General features: G+C 43.1%; 1 protein-coding gene across 8 annotated transcripts in view; it reads right to left on the bottom strand.

Moving 5' to 3' along the window:
• PDE1C (phosphodiesterase 1C) overlaps window positions 1–21384 on the bottom strand; it is a 551218-nt gene extending 529834 nt beyond the window's left edge. For all 8 annotated transcript variants that reach the window (XM_032286655.1, XM_032286659.1, XM_032286653.1 and 5 more), the window contains exon 1: window positions 20220–21384. In XM_032286655.1, the coding sequence (XP_032142546.1) occupies window positions 20220–20304 (85 nt within the window). In that variant the 5' untranslated portion in view covers window positions 20305–21384. The remainder of the gene's footprint in view (window positions 1–20219) is intronic.
• Between the last annotated feature and the right edge of the window lie 1466 nt (window positions 21385–22850).

Genomic DNA, 22850 nt, shown 5'->3' with positions numbered 1-22850 from the left:
AATTTTCTTTTTTGTGTGTGTCTCTGCCAGATTTTGGTATCAGGATGATGCTGGCCTCATAAAATGAGTTAAAGAGGAGTCCCTCTTTTTCTATTGTTTGGAATAGTTTCAGAAGGAACGGCACCAGCTTCTCTTCGTGCCTCTGGTAGAATTCAGCTGTGAATCCACCTGGTCCTGGGGTGTTTTGTTGTTTGTTTGTTTTTGGTTGGTAGGCTATTAACTACTGCCTCAACTTCAGAACTTGTTTCAATAAAGCTGTTCTAAAAACCAAACTCAAATATAAAAACTGATCAAATAGAAAAGCCAAAATCAAATACATTAATGTAGGCTAAGAAGTAGGCAGGATGACAGTGTGTTCAAGACTTTATCACCAGAGGTGCCATTTCACACATGACTATTACAATCTGAAAAGACTGATCAAAGAACAAAAGAACATTTTTGAAAAATTAAAAAATAACCACGAATAGAATATATGTCTTCCAAACATTAGAAAAGATCAAAGGTAAATAAAATATAGCCCAGAGAGGAAGGATAGGGAAAGTTCAGTCAACAGGTACAAAGTTGCACTTACGAGGAGTAAGTCCTGGTGTTTTATTGCACAGTACGCTGACTGTGGTTAACAACAATATATTGTATATTTCAAATAGCTAGGCAAGAGGATGCTGAATGTTCTCACCACAAAGAAAGGATCAATGTTTGAGGTGAAAGATTTGCTAATTACCCTAATTGGATCATTATACAATATATACATGCATTGAAATATGAGATTGTACCCCATAAATATGTACAATTATTTGTCAATTAAAAATAATACTAAACTTAAAATAAAATATAATCTATATGCCAAAAAAGAAAGCATAAAGGAAAGGGCAACACAGCATTTTTAAAGTAGAAAACACTGATATGCCAGAAATAAGAGCAAATATAATAATTATATTAATCCCCTCTATTAAAAATTTTGAAACTATAAACTTGGGTCAAAAAAACAAAATAGTGTACCTAAAACAAAGTAAAATAAACACATAAGGGCAAAGCCTAATTTCTTGGTCTGATGAAAAGTATAAACATTTTGGACGAAGAATTTCATTTAAATGATTACTCAACTTCATGTTTATTGCAACAGAAGGGTGACCATGACATATTTGTAAGTGGAAAAAAAATGTAGACTATACAACAGCATGCACAGAATGATCCCACAGCAAATTGTGAATGCGTGTGTTCATGTGCACACACACCCAACAGAATGTATAAAAGGGATTCACTAAACCATCACAAATAGATTTGGGGAGATTTTAATGCTTTTGTCTGGTTGAGTTTTTAATAATGAGAATATAATATGTTCATACACACAGATACACACACAAGATATTGTAAATTTGTGGAAAGGCAGTGGTAAATACCATTTAGTGGTACTTACCCAATAATTTTATATTGGAAAATAATAAAATTGATAGTGAATATATAATTCTCATAAATTCCATGAAACAAGTTACAATGTACCAAAATATATTTAAATCAAAAACTGAAATATGAGAAGAAATTTACAAGAACATATTATATTAGGATAACTCTTTTTTTATTATACTTTAAGTTCTGGGGTACATGTGCAGAACATGCAGGTTTGATACATGGTATACATATGCTGTGGTGGTTTGCTCCATCCATCATCCTGTCAGTGACATTAGCTATTTCTCCTAATGCTATCCCTCCCCTAACTCCCAAACCCTCAACAGGCCCTGGTGTGTGATGTTCCCCTTCCTGTGTCCATGTGTTCTCATTGTTGAACACCCATTTATGAGTGAGAACATGTGGTATTTGGTTTTCTGTTCTTGTGTCAGTTTGCTGAGGATGATGGTTTCCAGCTTTATCCATGTCCCTGCAAAAGACATGAACTCATCCTTTTTTATGGCTGCATAGTATTCTATGGTGTATATGTGCCACATTTTCTTTATCCAGTCTATCATTGATGGGCATTTGGGTTGGTTCCAAGTCTTTGCTATTGTGAACAGGTAGAATGGCAATCATTAAAAAATCAGGAGACAACAGATGCTGGAGAGTATGTGAAGAAAAAGGAACGCTTTTACACTGTTGGTGGAAGTGTAAATTAGTTCAATCATTATGGAAGACAGAGTGGCAATTACTCAAGGATCTACAAATAGGATAACTCTTTAATAAACATATCATCTTCATCAGGTCAAACAGCCAAAAAATAGAGAAGGAGCTAAATAATTGTGTTAATATTACTAATCTAGATAACCAGTCTTGATTATATCATCACAATATAATTAGATTAATAAATACATTGGCAACATATATGAAAAGAGAATACGTACCCTATTTTTAGTGCCCATGAAACATGTACAAAAATTGATTTAGAATTAGACCACATAGAAAGTTGCAGTTATGCTCTTGAGTACAACCCTATCAAAAAGCCTAAGGATTTTCTAATGAAAACTGGCACATTACCACTGGGCATGGCAGTTAACACCTCTGATCCCAGCACTTTGGGAGGCCAAGGCAGGCTGCTCATGAGGTCAGGAGTTCAAGACTAGCCTGACCAACATGGTGAAACCCCATCTCTACTAAAAATACAAAATTAGGCCAGCGTGGTGGCGCGTGCCGGTAGTCCCAGATACTCAGGAGGATGAGGCAGGAGAATCGCTTGAACCTGGGAGGTGGAGGTTGCAGTGAGCCAAGATAGCGCCACTGCACTCCAGCCTGGGCGATGGAGCGAGATCCCATCTCAAAAAAAAAAAAAAAAAAAAAGAAGTTCAAATGAAGGCTTTTTATTTCTTCTGAAGCAGAATTCACCAAGCATTGTTTTGTAAAAAGGAAAAAAAGAAAAAAGAAAAAAAAGAAAATGGTCACATTTAAAGTTAATCAAGAATTAAAACGAACAAAAATGAACTGGGCAAAGTCATTGCTTTGGGAAGTCCAGGCAGGAGGATTGCTTAAGGCCAGAACTCAAGAGCAGCCTGAGCTACATAGCAAGACTGTCTACACAAAAATTTAAAAATTATCAGAGTGTGGTGGTGCACACTGGTAGTCCTGGCTACTTGAGAACCTGAGGCAGGAGGATCACTAGAGGCAAGATGTTTGAGGCCACCATGAGCTATGATCACGCCACTGCACTTCAGACTGGGCAACAGAGTGAGACGTTATCTCTAAAAAAAATTAAAATAAAAAGGAAATTGAAAAAGCAGGCCCAAATATGCCTGTGTATGTAACATTAGTAATTATTAAATTAATGTTTTAAATCAGTGCAGAAAAAAGTGGATAAATTGAGGGCAAGAAACAAAATTAAATCTCTACCTTATCACAAAATAAATTTTAGATGAAGGATTTAAATGTAAAAATAAAACTATAAAGTACTAGAAGAAAACATTGAAGCATATTTTTTAAATCTCTTCAGTGTAGTTTTTCTAAACATGTATCATAAATGAATAAAACTGATTGGCTTATTTAAGAATTTAACATCTCAACATAAACAATGTTAAAAGGCATATTTGCAAACTCTGAAAATTGTTTGCAACAAATATCACAAAGGCTGAATAGCCTTAATTTTAATTTTCTATTTTAATATGTAAAAGGTCACATAAATGAAAGGAAGTCAAGCCAGTTGTGGTGGCTCACACCTGTAATCCCAGCACTTTGAGAGGCTGAGGCAGAGGGATCACTTGAGCCCAGGAGTTCAACGCTGCAGTGAGCCAAGATGATGCCACTACACTCTGGGTAACAGAGTGAGACCTTGACTATAAAAAAAACTAAACTAAACTAAAGGAAACACCCCAATAGAAAAACTAGTGAAAGGCAGCAATGTGCTATTTATAAAAGAAATAAGCTGCATGTAGAGCACAAGTCTCTTTAAAGAAATACAGATGGTCCATTAACACATGAACAAAACAGTTTCAATCTCACAAATAGTCAAATAACAATAGTTATATCCCATTTTTTACTTATCAAGATATAACTCTTTAAAGGTTAAAATTCAGTGTTCATAACATCAACACAAAAACTCACACTTCACGTGGGGAACTGTAAACTGGTAAGGCATGGGAGGGTGGGAGTGGTTTACAATGTACATTTCAAATGCATCAAATATATTCAATTCTTTCTACTCAACAACTCTTAAGGCAAAAAGGATTTATAAAGATGTAGAGACAACGATAGTTATTGTAATGTTATTTGTGGCAGCAAGAAAGCAGAAAGAACTTAAAACACCCACCAATAGCGGATCAGCTAAATAAATCATGACACTTTAAAGAAATGTGAAGAAGAATATTGATATGAAAAGGCAATAATTAGATAATGTTAGATGGGGAAAAAATTAACTACAATAGAGTAATGGTCACATATTTTAAAAAATAATAATGTACATATATACATTCATTAAGCAAAAACTTCTTTTGTTCAGGAAGATATTCACCAAATATTAATAGTGATTCTCTCTACACATTGATATGACAGGTAGGATTTTTGTGTTCTCTTTGTCAGTCTCTATTTTATAAATTTTTCCACAATCATGTTTAACTTGCTTAATAATTGCTAGAATAGTAACAATGGTAGTAATAGCATGCTGAAATTAAGCTTTTTCTCTTTTTGAAGAGCATTGGCATGCTAGTTCTTTTTCTCCTTAGCATGAAAGCAAGCACCATGAATCAACATTAAAAGAAAGATGTAGCTTGCCATCACCCTGAGGGACACTTTCGGTGGGATGATTACAGCTGCTATGGCAACAAGGGGAGGATGTGATGTCACATAATGATCCAGTGACTTCGACGTTCCTGTCCCAATGCAGAGCGCTTGCTGCAAGCTGGAAATCCAGCAGAGACCTCATTAAGGGCATCTGTTCAGTAATTACTACAAGTTTCCCTTCATCACGCACCCAACTTTGAAAACAGCCCTACCGCAGAACTCCAATTCCTGATTCACAGAGGGCTTTAATCTTCCATTTCTGTAGCACTCAGACTGACTGCCACCAGAGAACCAGCGTCAAGTTTTGGCACAGTCGGTAAACACTACCTTGATCAACAGGGACCAGGAGGGAAGACACATCCAGAGGACGTTTATGGACGCCAACATAGACTAGAGCCTCAAGGTGTTTAACTAAGGTATCTTATTTTGCATCCCCCTAGAACATTTAAATATTATAATTTCCATTACAGAAAATCTAATACGCCTCTAACCCATAGAAAAGGGCAAATAGGAGCGACTGCATAGCAAGCTGGAGAATCAGTTGCAAAATATGCATAATAAACTCTCCTACAATGAAAATGAAATCTCCAAGACCCTATTCACATGTACTAGCACCGGTGCTCTGCACAGAATAGAGGCAAACTGCTATGGTGGAAGGAGCCAGACAGAACTAGTTTCAAGTTCCAGCTCTATTACTTACCCTCCTAAGCCTCTGTTTCCTCGCCTCTAAACTGAAAATAATAATGAGTCGAAAGAGTTGGAAAATTAAGCATAAAACTCTAAGCCTAGAGTCTAGTATTCCAAAAGAAGTTAGTTCCCCTTGAAAAGTTTCACGGAAAACTAGACAGATATGTCAATGAATTGCTTGCTTCCTTATTAAGTCTTGATTAATGCAAGGAGTCTCCTAACTGCCCTCTCTCTCAACACACCGACTGTTATTATCATGCTCACATATCACACTGTTCTTATACATGGTGTTTTGTCTGTCTAGAATGTTCCCAAAATTTCTCCCCTGCCCATCCCATCGCCAGGCTCATCCAGCTCAGTGATTCCTAAACAAGGTGCACAGCAGAATCACTTAGCTTTCTAAAAATGCATATGCCAGGCCGACACAGTGGCTCACGCCTATAATCCCAGCACTTTGGAAGGCCACGGTGGGTGGATCACCTGAAGCCAGTTCAAGACCAGCCTGGCCAACATGGTGAAACCCCATCTCTACAAAAATACAAAATTAGCCAGGCATGATGACAGGTACCTGTAATTCCAGCTACTTGGGGGGCTGAGGCAGGAGAATAGCTTGAACCCAGGAGGCGAAGATTGCAGTGAGCCAAGATCGCGCCACTGCACTCCAGCCTGAGCAACAGTGTGACTCCATCTCAAAAATAATAAATTAAAATTCATATGCCAGGTCCAACCCACAATTACGGGATTGGAATCTTTGGAGCATGGAGCCCAGAAATCCTTAACAAACTCTCCATTTGGTTCTTATGCAGCCAGCCCTGTTGCTGCAGTGTTTGAGAACCACTGACATGGCTCATTCCTACTCTTTTAAAACTCAAGAACTCTCATACATAGCTGGTGGAATCATAAAACGGTGCAGACACTTTGGAAAAGTTTGGCAGTATAAAATAATTTACCATACAATCCAACAATTCCACTCCTAATAATCTACCCAAGAGACTGAAAACATATGTCCACACAAAGACATGTATGTAAATATTTATAACAACATTATTCATAATAACCAAAAACTGGAAACAACCTGTATTCAACAATTAGTGAATGGATAAACAAATGTATATGTTCATATAATGGAATATTATTCAAAATAAAACAGAATGAAGTACTTACACATGGTGATGATTGCACAACTGTAAATTCACTAAAACTTGTTGAATTGTACCCTTAAAATGGGTAAATTTTATGGTATGTAGATTACACCTCAATAAAGCTGAAGGAAAGGAAAAGAAAAGGAGAAAAGGAACAGGAAGGAAGAACAGTGAAAGGAAGGAAGGGTAAAGAAGAAAGGAGGAGAGAGGGAGGGAGAGAATTGAGAGGGAAATCTTATGGGGACAGGGGTGGGGAGGGGAGGGCAAGGAAGGGGAGGGGAGGGGCGGGGAGGGGAGAGGGAGAGGGGGAGATAAAACAAGAGTGGGAAAAACTGAGTCCAAGCCTTTGCCAACCCCTCCCCCTGTGTTATCGTCATCCTTTATAAATCCCCCAAACAGCACTTGGCCTCAGCATGTTACTTGTCAGTATCAGTCTCCCCACAAGCCCACATGCTTTTCAAGGATGAGAAAATTCTTTAATATCTCCCTATACTTGCAGGAAGATCAGTAGGCCCTCAACTAATGTTTGTAAAAGAATGTAGGAAGGAATGAGTGGCTGACAGAGCTTTCTGCTGAAACATACTGTAGAAACATTCTACCTCTAAGAACTTAATACCCAGTTTCCCTCTTATAAAGTCATAAGCCCTCTCATTGGGATGCTAAAAGGAGATGATAGATGTCCCAAAAGTGCTTTGGATTTTTACCCAAGGCATGTCCCACAGGTGTAAGAAGGGCACTTCCTCTGACATCTCCCATGCAAAGTCAAGCTCCCACATCACCACTGTAGCATCAGATTCAAACCCAGATCTCTCCACTTCCCTGGATAAGTATCTTAGTTTTCTCATTCAAAAATGAGAAATTAAATGAGCTACTGCTTACAAAGCCCTTAGAACAGCATCTGGCATATAGCAAATGCTCAAATACAAAGAAAGTAGAAGTATACACGGTGTGTGGGAAGAAGTATACATGGTGTGTGGAAGGTGTGTTTGTATATAAAATATGTGTGCATATAATTGGTGAGACACCTCTGCCAAAATAGGTCATACAGTGAAATACTCAGAAAAGTTTCACTTGCCTCATAGGGCATTCAGGGTTAGGGAAGCTGATACAAACACAAAAGAAAGGCTAGGCACTAAATTATAGAGAGGAAGAGATCTGACTAATTTAAAATATCCATATATACAATTAAGTTTTTTTTTCTTTTTTATGAGACAGAGTTTCGCTACTGTTACCCAGGCTGGAGTGCAATGGTGCGATCTTGGCTCACCGCAACCTCCGCCTCCTGGGTTCAAGCAATTCTCCAGCCTTAGCCTCCCAAGCAGCTGGGACTACAGGCATGTGCCACCATGCCCAGCTAATTTTTATATTTTTAGTAGAGATGGGGTTTCACCATGTTGACCAGGATGGTCTTGATCTGTTGACCAGGATGGTCTCGATCTCTTGACCTCATGATCCACCCGCCTCAGCCTCCCAAAGTGCTGGGATTGCAGGCATGAGCCACCGTACAATTAAGTTTTAAAAGCAGGTACTAGAACAACATGTATGATCCCATTTAAATAGAACTAAAATAGACTATTACATGAACCAAGCATAGGATATTAACAGAGGTCATCTCTGGATAATGAGGTTTTCTTTCCTGAGCTCTGAAAATGAATATGGATCATTTTTATAGGCAAATAAGATTAATAATGCTATCTTCATTTTGTTAAAAAATGAATTAAGTAATTAGGAAAACTAAGACAGCCTCCAGCCCCCAAGGACCACCTACTGCTCTGGCAGCCTAAAAGTTTGTCTGGTTTGTTTGGAAGAGAGAATTAATACCCAGAAGGATACAGGAAGTCCCAGATAGAAAGGAAGAACTCAGCCTGCACAGAAATGGCTAGTTATCATTAATACACAATAGCAAGAAAATTCAGCAAACTCTCATTAATTGATGCTCCACAGCATAGCCAGAGTGTGTGTTTTATAAACACAAATCTGATCTTGTCCCCTCTCCTTAAAATGGCCAACTACCTTCTACTGCTATAGAGGAAAAGACCAAAATCCTCCAGTGGGCCTATAAGGCCTCACATAGTGAGAGCTCTGCTCACCTTCCAGCAACTTCTTAATACTTTCATAGCCCTCAATAGCCCAGCTCCTCCCTCCAGCCACAGGGCCTCTGCACAGGCTGCCTGATCTACCTGAAGGCTCTCCCATCTCCTCCCCCACACTCTTCACCAGGAAAACCCATCACAACCCCCAGACAAATTAAATACCCCTGCCAGGCATGACCGCCGCACCCTGGCCTTGCCATCAGAGGACAGAGCACAGTTATACCAATGTCTGTGGGCCCCTCTGGGCTGTCAACACCATGACATTGGGCTGGCTTGTTGCTCACATAGTATTCCTAGTGCCTAACACAATAGCTGCCATAAAGAATGCACTCCATAAAGACAGGCCAAGTGAGTGGTTACGGCTGTGCACAGGCAAGGCAGGCAGGGCACTGCAAGGTGTGAGTCCAGAGAAAAGGGAAAGCCAGGTCATGGAAGGCCCATGGGCTCTACCTGGGAAGGTGGGCTTGATCCTGCATGCAATGGGAATCTCCCTGCTGGGTTTTAAATGGAAGGGCAGCAGGATCAAAAAGCCTACAGACTTTGAATACTAATTTCATGAGGTGAGGGAGGGAATCTGCTCAGGGAAAGGAATCTACAGTGGTTCCCAGATTTCTAGTTCAGAAGCCCAAGCTTTCAAACATGTAGAAACTAGCCGGGCTCAGTGACTCACACCTGTCATCCCAACACTTTGGGAGGCCCAGGCAGACGGATCACTTGAGGTTAGGGGTTCGAGGCCAGCCTGGCCAACAGGCTGAATCCCCATATCCCAGCTACTTGGGAGGCTGAGGCAGAAGAATCACTTGAACCTGGGAGGCAGAGGTTGCAGTAAGCCGAGATTGTGCCACTACACTCCAGCGTGGGCAACAGAGTGAGACTCCATCTTAAAAAAAAAAATGTAGAAACTGGATTGGAGTTATGGTTCTGAAACAAGTCACTCCAACTTCTTGGAGTACAAGTTTCTCTATCTGTACAATGGAGCTGCTCATAGTTCTCTTTCAGGGAAATTGGTAGAATCAAATGAGCTGATATTTGGGAAAGTCCTTCACCAACAGTAAAGCCTCTCATTATCATCAGCAACATGGGGGCAACGGCTTGAATAATTACCCCAAAAATAGCCTCCCTGAACTAATCACTAAGACTAGGCTTAGGATCTTACACAACTGGACTAAATTCTGCATCTTTTAAACATTTTTCATTGTCTTAAACAGTTGGCCTCACGGATGACCCAGATGAGAAAGAAAGAAAATGCCTCCTATTGGAAAATTGGGTTTCCGTGGTGCCCAGCAGACGGTTGGAATCTAGTCTGGCTCAAGTCCTGCTGGTTCCCTCTTTAAGAGATGATGGAGGCCGGGCGCGGTGGCTCAAGCCTGTAATCCCAGCACTTTGGGAGGCCGAGGCGGGTGGATCACGAGGTCAAGAGATCGAGACCATCCTGGTCAACATGGTGAAACCCCGTCTCTACTAAAAATACAAAAAATTAGCTGGGCATGGTGGCACGTGCCTGTAATCCCAGCTACTCAGGAGGCTGAGGCAGGAGAATTGCCTGAACCCAGGAGGCGGAGGTTGCGGTGAGCCGAGATCAAGCCATTGCACTCCAGCCTGAGTAACATGAGTGAAACTCCGCCTCAAAAAAAAAAAGAGAGATGATGGATTCCCCTCCAGTATTAACTAACTTGACGGAATTTGAAAAGTGAAAGTAACTTCCAACTACTAAAGATGAGTCACTAGATACAGTGGACCTTTCTGAGAAACTGTAAATTAATGACTTTAAAAAAGAAATCCATTCACTTTCCCACTCACTGCTTAAATCCTATTGAGTTAATATGTGATCCCTGGGCCCAAAGTCAGAGAAAAACAATGCCAGCTTTCTCCTGGGACCTCTCAGAGAGATGAAACTTCCAAAGGGCTGGAGGATTCCCATACTTGTGATTACTGGGCAAACATCTAAGCCAGCAGAAATACCTCCAGGTTTGGCATGAACTAAGAAAAAGAAAAGGGAAGGGGAAGGAATCAATATTTTTATAAGCACCTGCAATTGTCATTACTGGGCTAGAACTTTACACATGTTACGTCATATGTAAATATTATTATTCCTAGTTTACAAGATTAAGAAACAAGATTTGCAAAGGTTAAAAAAAAGTGGCCAGAGGCCAAGCATGGTGGCTCATTCCTGTAATCCCAAGACTTTGGGAGGCCAAAGCAGAAGGATCACTTGCGCCCATGAGTTGAAGACCAGCCTGAGCAACATAGCAAGACCCCATGTCTAAAATAAATTTGCTGTGTATGGTGCTGCAAACCTGTAGTCCCAGCTACTTGGAAGGCTGAGGTATAAGGATCACTTGAGCCCAGGAGGTCAAGGCTGTAGTAAACCATAATTGTACCACTGTACTCCAGCCTGAGTGACAAAGCAAGACGCTCTCTAAAAACTAAATAAATAAGTGGTCAGATATTTCATAAATGGTGAACATGACAACTTAGAAATTCACATTCTGGTTTGTCCAAGAATAAAGAAGGAATATTCTCTCCACCATATATACTACAAAAATTTTATTGAAATAATCTCTAAGAGACAGTATGCCTGAGAAGTGAAATATGTAATTCAGCAGGTCCAATATAGCAAAACCAAAAAAAAAAAAAGAGAAAGAGATAGAGAAAGAGAGGAAGGAAGGAAGGGTGGGAGGGAGGGAAAGAATGAACCAGGAAAGAGCCCTATAGTTGAACTGCACTGAAACCATCACTTATTACTTTCACCTTGAACAAGTCCCTTCTTCATCTGTCTTATTTCAACTTGTGAAAGTTGAATTAGACTATCTATAACGCTGGTAGTTACTAGTCCATACAAGTCCAGAAGGGATTTCTTCTTCTGTTCTCCAAGCCCATGGAATCATTCCTGAGCCACTCTATGAAGTTACCAAGAAGAGAGGAAGCACAGCCATTTGGGGAAGCAAAGAGAAAGTCAGCAAATCAATTCCTGCAATATGGTTTATTCTCAAACTCTGGCAGCAACACATGTGACCTAATACTCAAGGGCAGAGTCTTGAGTGCTTTAGACCTTTGTCCAGGAGATACTGCCCTCCACCAAGTAAAAACTAACTTTTAGCAACACTGCCTGCAAGCCTGCCCAGGGTCCCCTGGGGAAGGCCTGGTTCCCAGGCCAAGGTCCCAACACACTCCAGTGCCTGTCTGCCAGCAGCAAAGGAAGCGCCAACCAGCTCACCCCAAAGCAGCTGGCACTAATTACCCCAACCCAGCTGAAAGCACCCGGCTTGGCTGAGACAGGAACTCCAGATCCCTGGCCTGGTCGGAAATCCTACCCTAAAACAAAGACAGCCTTGCAGCCATGCCAGGATGCTACATAAGTGGCTGGTAGAGGGTTGGTGGAAGCAGCCAGAGGCAGGCGGGTGAGCACCATCCAGGGAAGCAGCTGTGGGTCTGGGAGTCTTGCCCACACTCTGACTTCAGAGTCTCTCCACCATCACAGCCAACAGCTACCAATTAACAAGCACCCAGAGTGCACTGGTTTCCTGCATTCCTCATCCTCTTGAACCCTCCCAAAAATGCAACAAAGAAAGAATTGCCATCCCCATTTATTAATGAAGGCCCCAAGGCTCACAAAGGTGAATGATCGCTCCCACAGCCACAGGGACAGGAAGTGCCAGAACTGGGTCTACAGCCCAGGCCTTCTGTATCACTTGCCTTTCCACCCAGCATCCTGGCCTAGGAGAGCTAACATCCTAACAAGAGCCTGGCAGCTAGGAACTCACTTTGCAAAATCATCACAAGTGACACACTAAATCCTGAAGATGGTTAACCAGCTGAGGAAATGGGGACACCTGGAACCATCAAGAACAACCATAAAGCATCAAGAGATCATAACCCAAAGCCATAAAAGTGAAGCACTTGAAAAATGCCAATTTTGAACAACAGAAAGCAGAAGACAAAGCCATCCTTAAAGATTTTCAAGCAACAGTATATGTGGCGATTGGGTCAAGGATTCAGAGTTGGATATTATTATTTTCAAGTTAATTATATTATAAAAATATCATATAATGGATGTAAACTATAAATATATAATAATGAAAACATTTATATAGAACTTACTTTGTACCAAGTGCTGTCCTGAGTGCTTAACGTATATTAACTCATTCAATCCTCTAACAACCTAAGAGGTAGGTAATATAATTATCTACTTTTAACAGATGAGTATTTGAAATACAGAGAGGTTAAGTAACTTGTCCAAAATTACACAGCTAATAAACTGTGAAGCCAAAATTCAACCAAGGCAGTCAAACTCCAGAATCCACAATCTTACCCTCTGCACAGACTGCCACTCAAGTCCAACAAGCATCTATCAAGCTGGCTCCATGCTAGATGCTTCCATTCTATTATTAGTCTATTATTCATTCTTACGTTTATTCTTCATAACAAATCTAGTAGCATGAATTGAAGTCATAAACGTTACACATCACATCAGAATGAAGCTAACCCTGCAGGCACTCAGAATCACTTGGAGATCTGCAGCTAGTCCCCATTTCCCGTTGGAATTTGATAGTCAGCATATAGGTGAAATAGCTGGAAGGCCCAGGAAACAACACATGGACTTGCCTTTGGTCCTTTCTTGAGTTTAGCTCAATGGTTATTAAACTTCACTGTAAGTAAGAAAACTGTACAATGCTATATACACAAAGCCTAGTATGCTTACTTCACGGACAATTTCACCTATGGGCTCTTAACTAATGCTGCACACAATTTGCCTCCTCTTTGTTCTGAACTCTGCAAAGCATCCATCACTACAAATCCCCTGTGCACCTCCCTTGGCCATTCCCCCGCACCTCACCTGCTCTGGGAAGGCCAGGGTCAGGACTCAAAGCTCACCTCTTCTAGGAGGGGCAGGAATCGCAGGTTCCCTTACTTAACCAGCTTGCTTACAGATGGAGAAACCAAGGCCCATGTTAAGTGTCTTATCCAGGATCAAAGAGCAAGTTAGTTAAGGGGCTAACCCCATCTCCTAATTCTGAGTCCAGTATGTGTTTTCTACTACTCTGTGCTTTTCTCACCCGTGGTTCCCCACCCTTCCACAGCGTCTAGCTCAGTGTTATGTTCAGCAAATATTTATTAACCTACCAATAATCATAGATGACAACTTTGAATGCCTTGACTGTACCAGGCCCTGTGCTGGAAGCTAGAGTTCCATTATGACTTTCATGGGCCCTAGAAACTTTTGCTTTTGTGGGTCCCTTCCCCCACAAAAAATAATCTTTAAAAATTTAAAATATATTTTAGGATTGCATTGAAATGAAGAACACAGTAATGTTAAATTTTCTTAACTTTATTATTTGTTGAGGTAAGAACACTTAACATGAAATCTACCCGTTTACCAAATTTTTAAGTGTAGGATGTACTGCAGATCTTTAGAGCTTGACAGAAACTTTATGAAGTAAGATATTTTATTCAATCAAAAAGTCTATTTTGTCCTTTGATTTTAAAAGAAATTAAAATATTTTCAGAATCCTAAAAATACTGCAATCGGGGCACTATGTTACTGTGCCCTACTAAGTGTTCTAATTGCACTATCTGATTAGATTTCCCACCTAGTGTGGTAAATACTATTTGTTATGTCCATTTTACAGCTTAGGAGTCTTAACATTAGCCATGAAATGCCACCTCTCTAAGATCACAATGGGTTCTGGATCTGAACCACATGTGTCTAACTCCAGAGACTGTTACATTCTGGATTCTACTCAGTGCAATTTGCCCATCCTGGTCCCTTCCTCCTGCTGTGTTCTAGGCTGATCTCAAAACCAAGGTCAGGATTGCCATTTCTTAGTTGCTATTCTCCCCACCACTCCCGACTTCCCCATGGCCCCAGGTGGACCCTGTCCAGGTCTGTGGAGGCTGAATAGACATGCCAGGCACACTGTGTGGCTCCGGAAGGTGCATCAGCCTATGGGAGGGCAGCAGGGTGCCCAGTGCCCACTTAACTCTTACTCTCATCTGGTGTCAGGGGCCAGCACAGTTGTACAGGACGTCCTGGCTGCCCATCCACAGAGAGCAGCCACAAACCCTCAGGATCACACCACTGATGCTTACCCACTCGCAGCCAGCACCAGCTCTACTCACAGTATGATTTTAGGCAAAGGGAAGGGACATTGAACAGACACCCACAGTGTGACAGCCAGGTACTGTGCATGGCACTTCAATTCCCTGGCCATGGTTCACCCACAACGAAGGTGTTACTACCTCCATTTATTCAGAGAAGAAAACTGAGGCTGAGAGAAGCTAAATGGCTCACCTGATGGGCATGATCAATCAATGTGTGACTCCAAAGCCCAGGGTTTCCCACAGCTAATGCAACGTGTCAGCTGGCCCCCTAAAAGTGTGCACTCTAATTGTTTGCTGATAATGACAACTCCATTGTGAGAGCTCCTCGGGCTAAAGACACGTGGCTCTTGGTAGAAGTGCCAATGCTATGAAGAGGCATACACTGGTTTTAACCAGCATTGACTCTGCCTAATAGCAAGAGGCATCTGGAGGGCATTTTAGAGTTAAAGAGGAGTAGCTTCGTGCATACCTTCACTTGATCCTCACCACAGTGCCATAACTAAGGATCTTACTCCCCATTTTACATGTGACAAAACTGAGGCTCAGAGATCATGTGATTTGCCCACAGTGCAGAATGGAAGAGGATGAACAGCAGAGCAGAGGCCACAAGCCTCCGTTTGCAGACTCCTCTTCCCACTCTTCCCTGCTGCACCTGACTCTGACTCTGAGATATGAGTGAGGGAGGGAATGAGGTCCATGGGCACTGGGAGGTGGCCATAGAATATTTTACCTGGGATCCTTACTGGGTTGTTTTCTCCCCACCATCATTCCCAACCAGGTGTAAAAGGTCCAAAGTTCTTGCTTCCACCCAGACAGACATACAAGCAGGCAGATGGAAAGCAGACAAGACACTCAGCTGAGAGAGCACAAGAGACCAGTCTGGGCTAAGAAAGTCCTCAGCCATATGCCCCAGGGGAGGCCAGGGGCCTCTCTGCCTGGGCTGGAGAGTGGGCCACACCCCCAGCGCATGCAGCTAAGACGCTCAGGCCTCCACCACCCACAGAGCCCTCCCTGCCCGGATCCCCTCTAAGAGGAACATCCACCAGCAAACCTCCTCCCTTCAGCTTCACCTCTGTACCCCGCTGTCCAAAGGTACCCCCACTCCCAGCCCCTCAAGCCTCCAATTGCTGTCCGGGGCTTCTTGTTTTTCCTCCTCTGGGACAACCCAAGGAGAGAAACACAGGGCAGAAGAGCCAGTGGCCATTGCTACAGGAAACACATCTCTCTGTTAGCAACACCTCTTCAGTACAGGCCTAGAATTTTCCACAATACTAATAGAACCTATTTTTTGAAGGAAGTAGCCTCTTTGTCATTCACTCTGCCAACTTCACATCCCTCTGAGCCTCTGGTTTCACCCACCTCCTTCTGACACCTGCAGGCCATCACCTAGGGAAGGAGGGATATGATGGGTCCTCCCTCAGCCCCATTTTCTCATCTGTGAAATGAAGGGGGAGAAGCATGAAAAGAGAGCGAGTGGGGCCCACTCAGGGGATTTTAAAAAAAATGTGCTTTTGTTTTTGGCAGACATACATCACTTTGAGGGGGAGGTGTTTGTTTGTATTTCAGGCAGCCTTCTGGAGAAAGCAGGAATCTGTGAATGACTTAATACAAACCCAAATAGACATCCAAACTCCAGAAGGAAAGTTCTTCTGAAATACAAGGTACTGCACCTACGCACCAGAATCATTCACTTCATATGCAAATGCTCCTTCACAAGTACTACCTCACCAGAGTCAATTTACACTTCCACTTCTACATAGGGCCTTCGATTAATGCTCATCAAGATAATCACTTGCTGCAATCATAAGTTCAATGGTTTCCCAGAGATGGAACTTTCAAAGTACCAAGGTGCTTTGAAAGTCAGCGCTTCTGGATGTGGCACGTGTTCAGTCTCATAGTCTTGTTTCCAAGACCTCTGACCACATACCCGTTTCATGACCTGAGAAAATTATATAAAGAGGATGCGAAACCATTTGCCCTGGGACAGGGAAGCATGAGACTGAGGGAACCCAGTGAGAGGCAGATTAACTAAGCTTGTTTCTTCTACCTGATCTTCCTCCAGGGAGCAGCAACTCTGTCCCACCTGCACCAATGGTCCCATCTCTTTCTGGTTTTGCTCCAGCCTGGGCTGGTTAAGCAGAACTGACAAACTCCCAGATCTCTCTGCTGCAGGATGATGGATTCGTCCCAAGGCTCCAACAGAAATAAAGTCCACTGTGGCAGGCAGCATGATGTGTGAGACAAATCTCGGGCTGAGGGGTCAGGACAGATGTGGTTTAAATCTCACTCTGCCACCGCCCAGCTGTATGTCTTCTGGCAAATTACTTCCTCTGGAATCTTGGGAGTTTCTTCTCCTAAAACAAGGGTCATAACAGCTACCTTTTAGAGCTGTTGAAATGTTGCTGGTGGGAGTAGAAGCTGTCTTGTCACAAGGCAGTTGAGCAATATGTTTTAAAGTTCCTAAAAATGTTCATACTCTTGGACTAAGCAATTAAGCTTCTAAAAGGTTATCTTTAAAAAGTACTCATGGATGGCCGGGTGTGGTGGCTCACACCTGTAATCCCAGCACTTTGGGAGGCCAAGGCAAGCGGATCACAAGGTCAGGAGTTCAAGACCAGCCTGACCAACATGGTAAAACCCCATCTCCACTAAAAATACAAAAATTAGCTGGGCATGGTGGTGTGCACCTGTAATCCCAGCTACTCAGGAGGCTGAGGAGGCGAATTGCTTGAACCTGGGAAGCAGAGGTTGTGGTGAGCCGAGATTGCACCACTGCAGTTGCACCACTGGGCAAATTATTTTTATTTATTTTCTTTTTTTTTTTTGAAACAGAGCACGACTCTCTCAAAAAAATAAACAAATAATTTTTTAAAATAAAAGGACTCATGGATATACCCAAAGATTTCATTTTTTAATCACTGTTTATTATGGTGACAATTAAAAGTAACCTAAATAGCCAACAATAGGAAGTTGATTTTTAAAATACTTTATATATAGCATGAGACAAAACTAATAAGGTTTTTTTTTAAGTAACACATTTTTCAAACATTATGATTTTATTTTGTAAAAAAGAAATGCACATGTTGGAAGTATATAGAAGAAATATTAATATTTAGCACTGGATGATAAAATGACAGCTGATTTTTCTTTCTTCCTTTTTTACTATTGTATTTTCTTCCAAACTTGCCTAAAATTTCTTAAATGTCTCTCTGGCACTTACTAATTTCTACTTTTTAAAATGGTTATGTATGAACATATCACATCGCTCCAAGAATACAAATTCCTTGAACACAGATTCTAAGTCTGATTTACCTTCACAAACTCCCGATGATATTAGCTTAGTGCCTTGAATAATTATAATTACTATTTATTGAATGTTTGCCACGTGGCAGGCATTGTGCTAAGTTATTTCTCTTAATATAGGAAATTGAATAAATGTCCGTGGAAAGGGGGAAGAAAAAGAATAATTAGAAAGAAGCAAATGAATACATTCTCAACTATCTTAAATAAGCTGGCAGCTATATCACCTGGAAGCAATCAGCTCATTCTTAGGGTCTCTTCTGACACCAGACCATACCAATCTACTAGACCACCTCTTCTAACACGGAGGGAAAATATCAGGTGGAGGAGGACTGCGGTATGATCCTGGATTTTAGAAAGCCACATTTTGGAGGATAAGATCTCATGAGAACAACCAGGTATAACTTTTGAGAATTTTCTTACCAGAGCCAAGAAAACCAATTTAACATGACAATGACCTATTAATGAAACACTTTTGATTTTGGCAACCTTTAATTCATTTCTACAAACACTCCCTTAGCACCTACCAACACCATTTGAGAGGGAAAGATAAATAAGCAGTCTCATCCTTAAGAAACTTTTAATGCAATGAGGACTACCAACAGGTGCCTAAATCACTGATTCGAGGCAGGGTGTGAGCTCCAACAGAGAACCCCGGGACTGAAGGGGGTGCCAAGGGAGAAATTCTTTGTGATGGGGAAGGAGAGTGGGGGAAGTGGAAAATGAGAGCCGGGATCTGAAGCACAGACAAGATTTCTCAATGCTGAGTTGGGAGAACGGCATTCCTGCCTGCGGGAACAGACTGGGCAAAGGCTCAGAGTGGTGGGATTTGGTACATTTGGAGAAGGGCAAGTGTTCGCTCCATGCCCCAGAAACCTTGGGCTAATTCATAAAGAACAAAATTGGCCCTGAGATGAGCTCCTTTTTTGGTGTCTTCTTGTCCTTGGTATTTTCTCGATATACATCCAAGCAGACACAGCCCACAAAAAGCAAAATAATCTACCCCCTCGTTTTCAAAGGCTTTGGAATTCTGTTCAGATTAAGGCCACAGTAACTTGAGTACTTCCAAAAGTAGGAATTCGGGCGGCTCCTGCCTCTGTCCTGCTGTTCTCCAAAGACTGACATCTGGGACTTGGGTTCTACTCACCTCCAAGGAAGATGTGGAGGCAATTCCTGACAAGTTGTTTCAAAACAGTCACAACGTGTGGCGGAAGGTAGAAGTATCAAGAACCCAGCTCTTCAAATGCTAAACCTCCAGAGGGTCAACCCTGTGGTCCTGCTGCTCCCTGAGGGACACCCCCCCCGACTCCCCCCTCGTCCCCCTCTTGGAGAAGGGCTTGAGGAGGAAAGAAAGCAGGGGCCACTGGGAACCCCAAGGGCAGGAGAGGGAAACCCCACCTGCAGCTCGGAAACACCACAGCTTTTTCTCAAATACTTTCGGTAGCAGGACATATGATCATCCCTCCCTGCGTCCCCTCTGAGACTGAATTGGCCTCTTTTTCTGCTTTGTATTTTCTGAATCTCTCCGTTCTCTTCTCTCTCTTCATGTGTCCTTTTTCCTTTGTTTCAACTGTTATAGAAACTATTGTTCACTCTCCCTCTCCCTCCCTCCCTCTCTCCCTCCAATTCTCCCGGTCGCTGCCTCTCTCCGCCTCTCCTCTCTGGTTTCTGCCACTGTCTCCACATCCCTGTCTCTCCAATAGTCTGTCTCGGCGTCCGTCTCTGTATCTCTGGGGTCTAGTTGTTTCTATCAGTGTCTCCGTGTCTGATGTTCCTGCTGCTCTGTCTGCCTATCATGTCCACATGTTCCTGTCGCTGTCTCCCTCTCTCTGCATTCCTATTTCATCTCTCCATCGCGGCGTCTCCAGCCCTGTTCTACCCCTCCTTTCCCCCGGCCTGCGTTATTAAAATCACGGTCAGGAAACCGAGCAGTTCGGGAAGGTTTGATGCTGAAAACCAGCTTCCCCGCGACGCCGGGTGGGAGCCCGCAAGGGGTGCGGTGGGGACAGCCCAGGGCGCGGCTTCTGTCCCGACCCAGTACAGACCCCGTCGCCGCTCCTGGGGACTCCCGCCTGGCCAGCACCCTCCGGCCCCAGCCCGACCCCTGAGCTCCCCCTGCCCGCTTAGAAAGGAGCTCTAGCCGCCACCCGAGAGGGTGTTAGCCTGAGCCAGGAGTCAGAGGGGGGTGGAAAGTTCTCACCGATGGTGAAGCTGTAGCCATCGATGCTGAAAGTGGCGCTCCGGCACTTTTTGAAGCCCTCCTTCCTGTTGCTGGAGTCCGTCATGGCTCGGCCGGCCGGGCAGGGGCCTCGCTGCGCGGCCAGCGGCGTCCGGGGTCTCCCCGCGGCGGAGCGCGCAGCCCCGGGCTCGGCGGCGAATCCTCCCCCTGCCAGCCGCGCTATCACTCTCAGCCCCGCGGCGCGCTGGAGACAGGCGCGAGGACTCAACGTCAACCGCTAAAGCCCTAGGCGCTCGGCGGAGGCGGGAGCCCTAGCGACTGCCCCATTTCCGAGCCGAGTTCCTGAAGCGGCGGGAGGAGTGTCAGGAAGGGAGGACGCGCGCCCGAGCGCGTGGACGGAGCAGGGGGGTGGGCGCCTAGATCCCCGCCTGGCCACGCGGCTCTCCACCAACCGCGGAGCCCGCGCGCCCCAGGCACGTCTGTTTTCCGCTTCAGCTTCTCCCTGCCTCTTTGGAGGCTGGGGGGATTTGGGGACACAAAGGAATGGCTGAATTGGCGTCGTGCGTCTTCTGGATATGTTTTCTCTGGCAGACGGGGGAGCTTCCAGAAAGCACATCAACAGATGGAAAGGCAAACCCTTAGCCATCAAATGTTACCAAAGTTTACTCCAAACAAGGAAGTCGGGAAAAATCGCCACGCCCACTTCCAGTCACTGTCCCCAGCACTGGCCTGGAGCCATTGACCCTGCCAGGAAGGTAACTGTCAAAGTCACCGGAGGCCCTAAGATGTGAAATGCACAATCGAATTAGAACAAGCCCCTTAGCATCCATTCCAAATAGCTTGTTATGTCCTTTCCAATTTGGGTTTGCCTAATGTGATAGACTCTTGGAATTTGCTGATGTGGAAGATATCTTACCAATCCCACAGCTGATGCTTTTATTACAGGAGAGGAAACTGAGGCTGGGTGGGACTTGAGGAAAGTGCTACACAAGGAAGCAGAGGACTTTGGAGGCAGAAGTTTCTCTTTAGGACGATGCCAAGTTAGTCATTGGCCTTTCCAGTGCTTGAAATGACCGAATCAGGCAAGGCTTATACTGGGAAAATTATTCCCACTGATCACAAGCAGTTATGGAGGATTTACATTTGCAGTGCTGTTGGGGGCTGCAGATGCCCAAGGGAAAAGAGACCAGAGTTGAGTCCCACAGAGGAGTCTACAGTATCACAATGCAGAATGAGGGTTCTGTATAAGAATCAACCAGGTATATTCCTAATTGATCCTAGTTGACTTTAGAGGGTAATGGCTCCACATATCTTCGGAATCTAATGAAGATTAGAAACGTTTTCCCCAAAAAAAAATACACAGACACACGTGTACAGTATTCTACATACAACTTCAGGGGGGCCTATAAAACCCCCAAGCCTATTGGAACTCAGTTTAATGTGTGTCTCAGGAATCTTTTTCAATTCACCATATATTTTTAAATAAACGGAATTATGTCAGTATAGTTGACATTTCAATTATAAATGCTCTCAGGGAAGACCTAGAACCACATTCACGTGGGTAGTCGGGTTAGTTTGGTAGCAACATTAATTAATCATAAAGTCAACCAACAGTGTTATGAACCTCATGTCACATAGAATGGCACATTTCAGCATGCAGTCAGGGGTGCTTCAAAAGAATCATGTAATCCCTGAGACTGTAATACCCATGCCTGGAACCTGTTACAACACGGAGGCATGAAAAGAGCTCTCTGCTCACAGGTAGACCTGGGTCTGAAAGCTGGCTCCACCACTCACCAGCTACATGGCCTTGACCTCCCTGAGTCTTACTTTCCTCCTCTAACAATGACGATTAAGTAGGAGTAAGTGTATAAAACCTAGGCACACAGTATGCATCCACTTATTACAATCACTAGCTCATTCTTAGATTTTATTAGGTAGACTCCACAGAAAATTCTTCTCGTGACAACATATTTTAGTTATTGTTGCCACTATTAATTTTATAGGTGAAGATAATTTTTATATGTAACGTTTTACATATATCACATGTACTATAATGTGGATTTGGTTTTTTGTTGTTGTTGTTTGGTTGGTTGGTTGGTTATTTTTGAGACAGGGTCTCGCTCTGCTGCCCAGGCTAGAGTGCAGTGGTGTGATCATGGCTCACTGTGGCCTCAACCTCCTGGGCTCAAGTGATCCTCCCACCTCTGCCTCCCAAGTCATGGCATCTATAGATACACGCCACCACACCCAACTGCTTTAAAAAAAAAAAAAATAGTAGAGGCAAGGTCTCCCTATGTTGCCTAGGCTTGTCTCGAACACCTAAACTCAAGTCATCCTCCACCTTGGTCTCTCAAGACATTGGGATTACAGGGATGAAACACATGCCTGACCTTAATATTATGTATTTTTAATATACTATATTAAAAATGTTATGTATTTTTAATATAGTAACCACCAAAGATTTCTTATAGTTCCCCTTTCCTGTATCTCTCCCATCTTCCCAAGCTTTTAAGTGAAGCACATGTCTTTTTGTGCCAAAATAAGTCTTCAGCTGAGGAACCCAAAAGCCCTGAGTCTTCTGTAGTAAATTATCGAAAGAAATGGAAGGAAGGAAGGAAGGAAGGAAGGAAGGAAGGAAGGAAGGAAGGA

Source organism: Sapajus apella, unplaced genomic scaffold (assembly GCF_009761245.1).
Source record: "Sapajus apella isolate SASKATOON/1434 unplaced genomic scaffold, GSC_monkey_1.0 scaffold19, whole genome shotgun sequence".
Classification (NCBI taxonomy): domain Eukaryota; kingdom Metazoa; phylum Chordata; class Mammalia; order Primates; family Cebidae; genus Sapajus; species Sapajus apella.
This window is presented reverse-complemented; position numbering and strand designations above follow the sequence as displayed.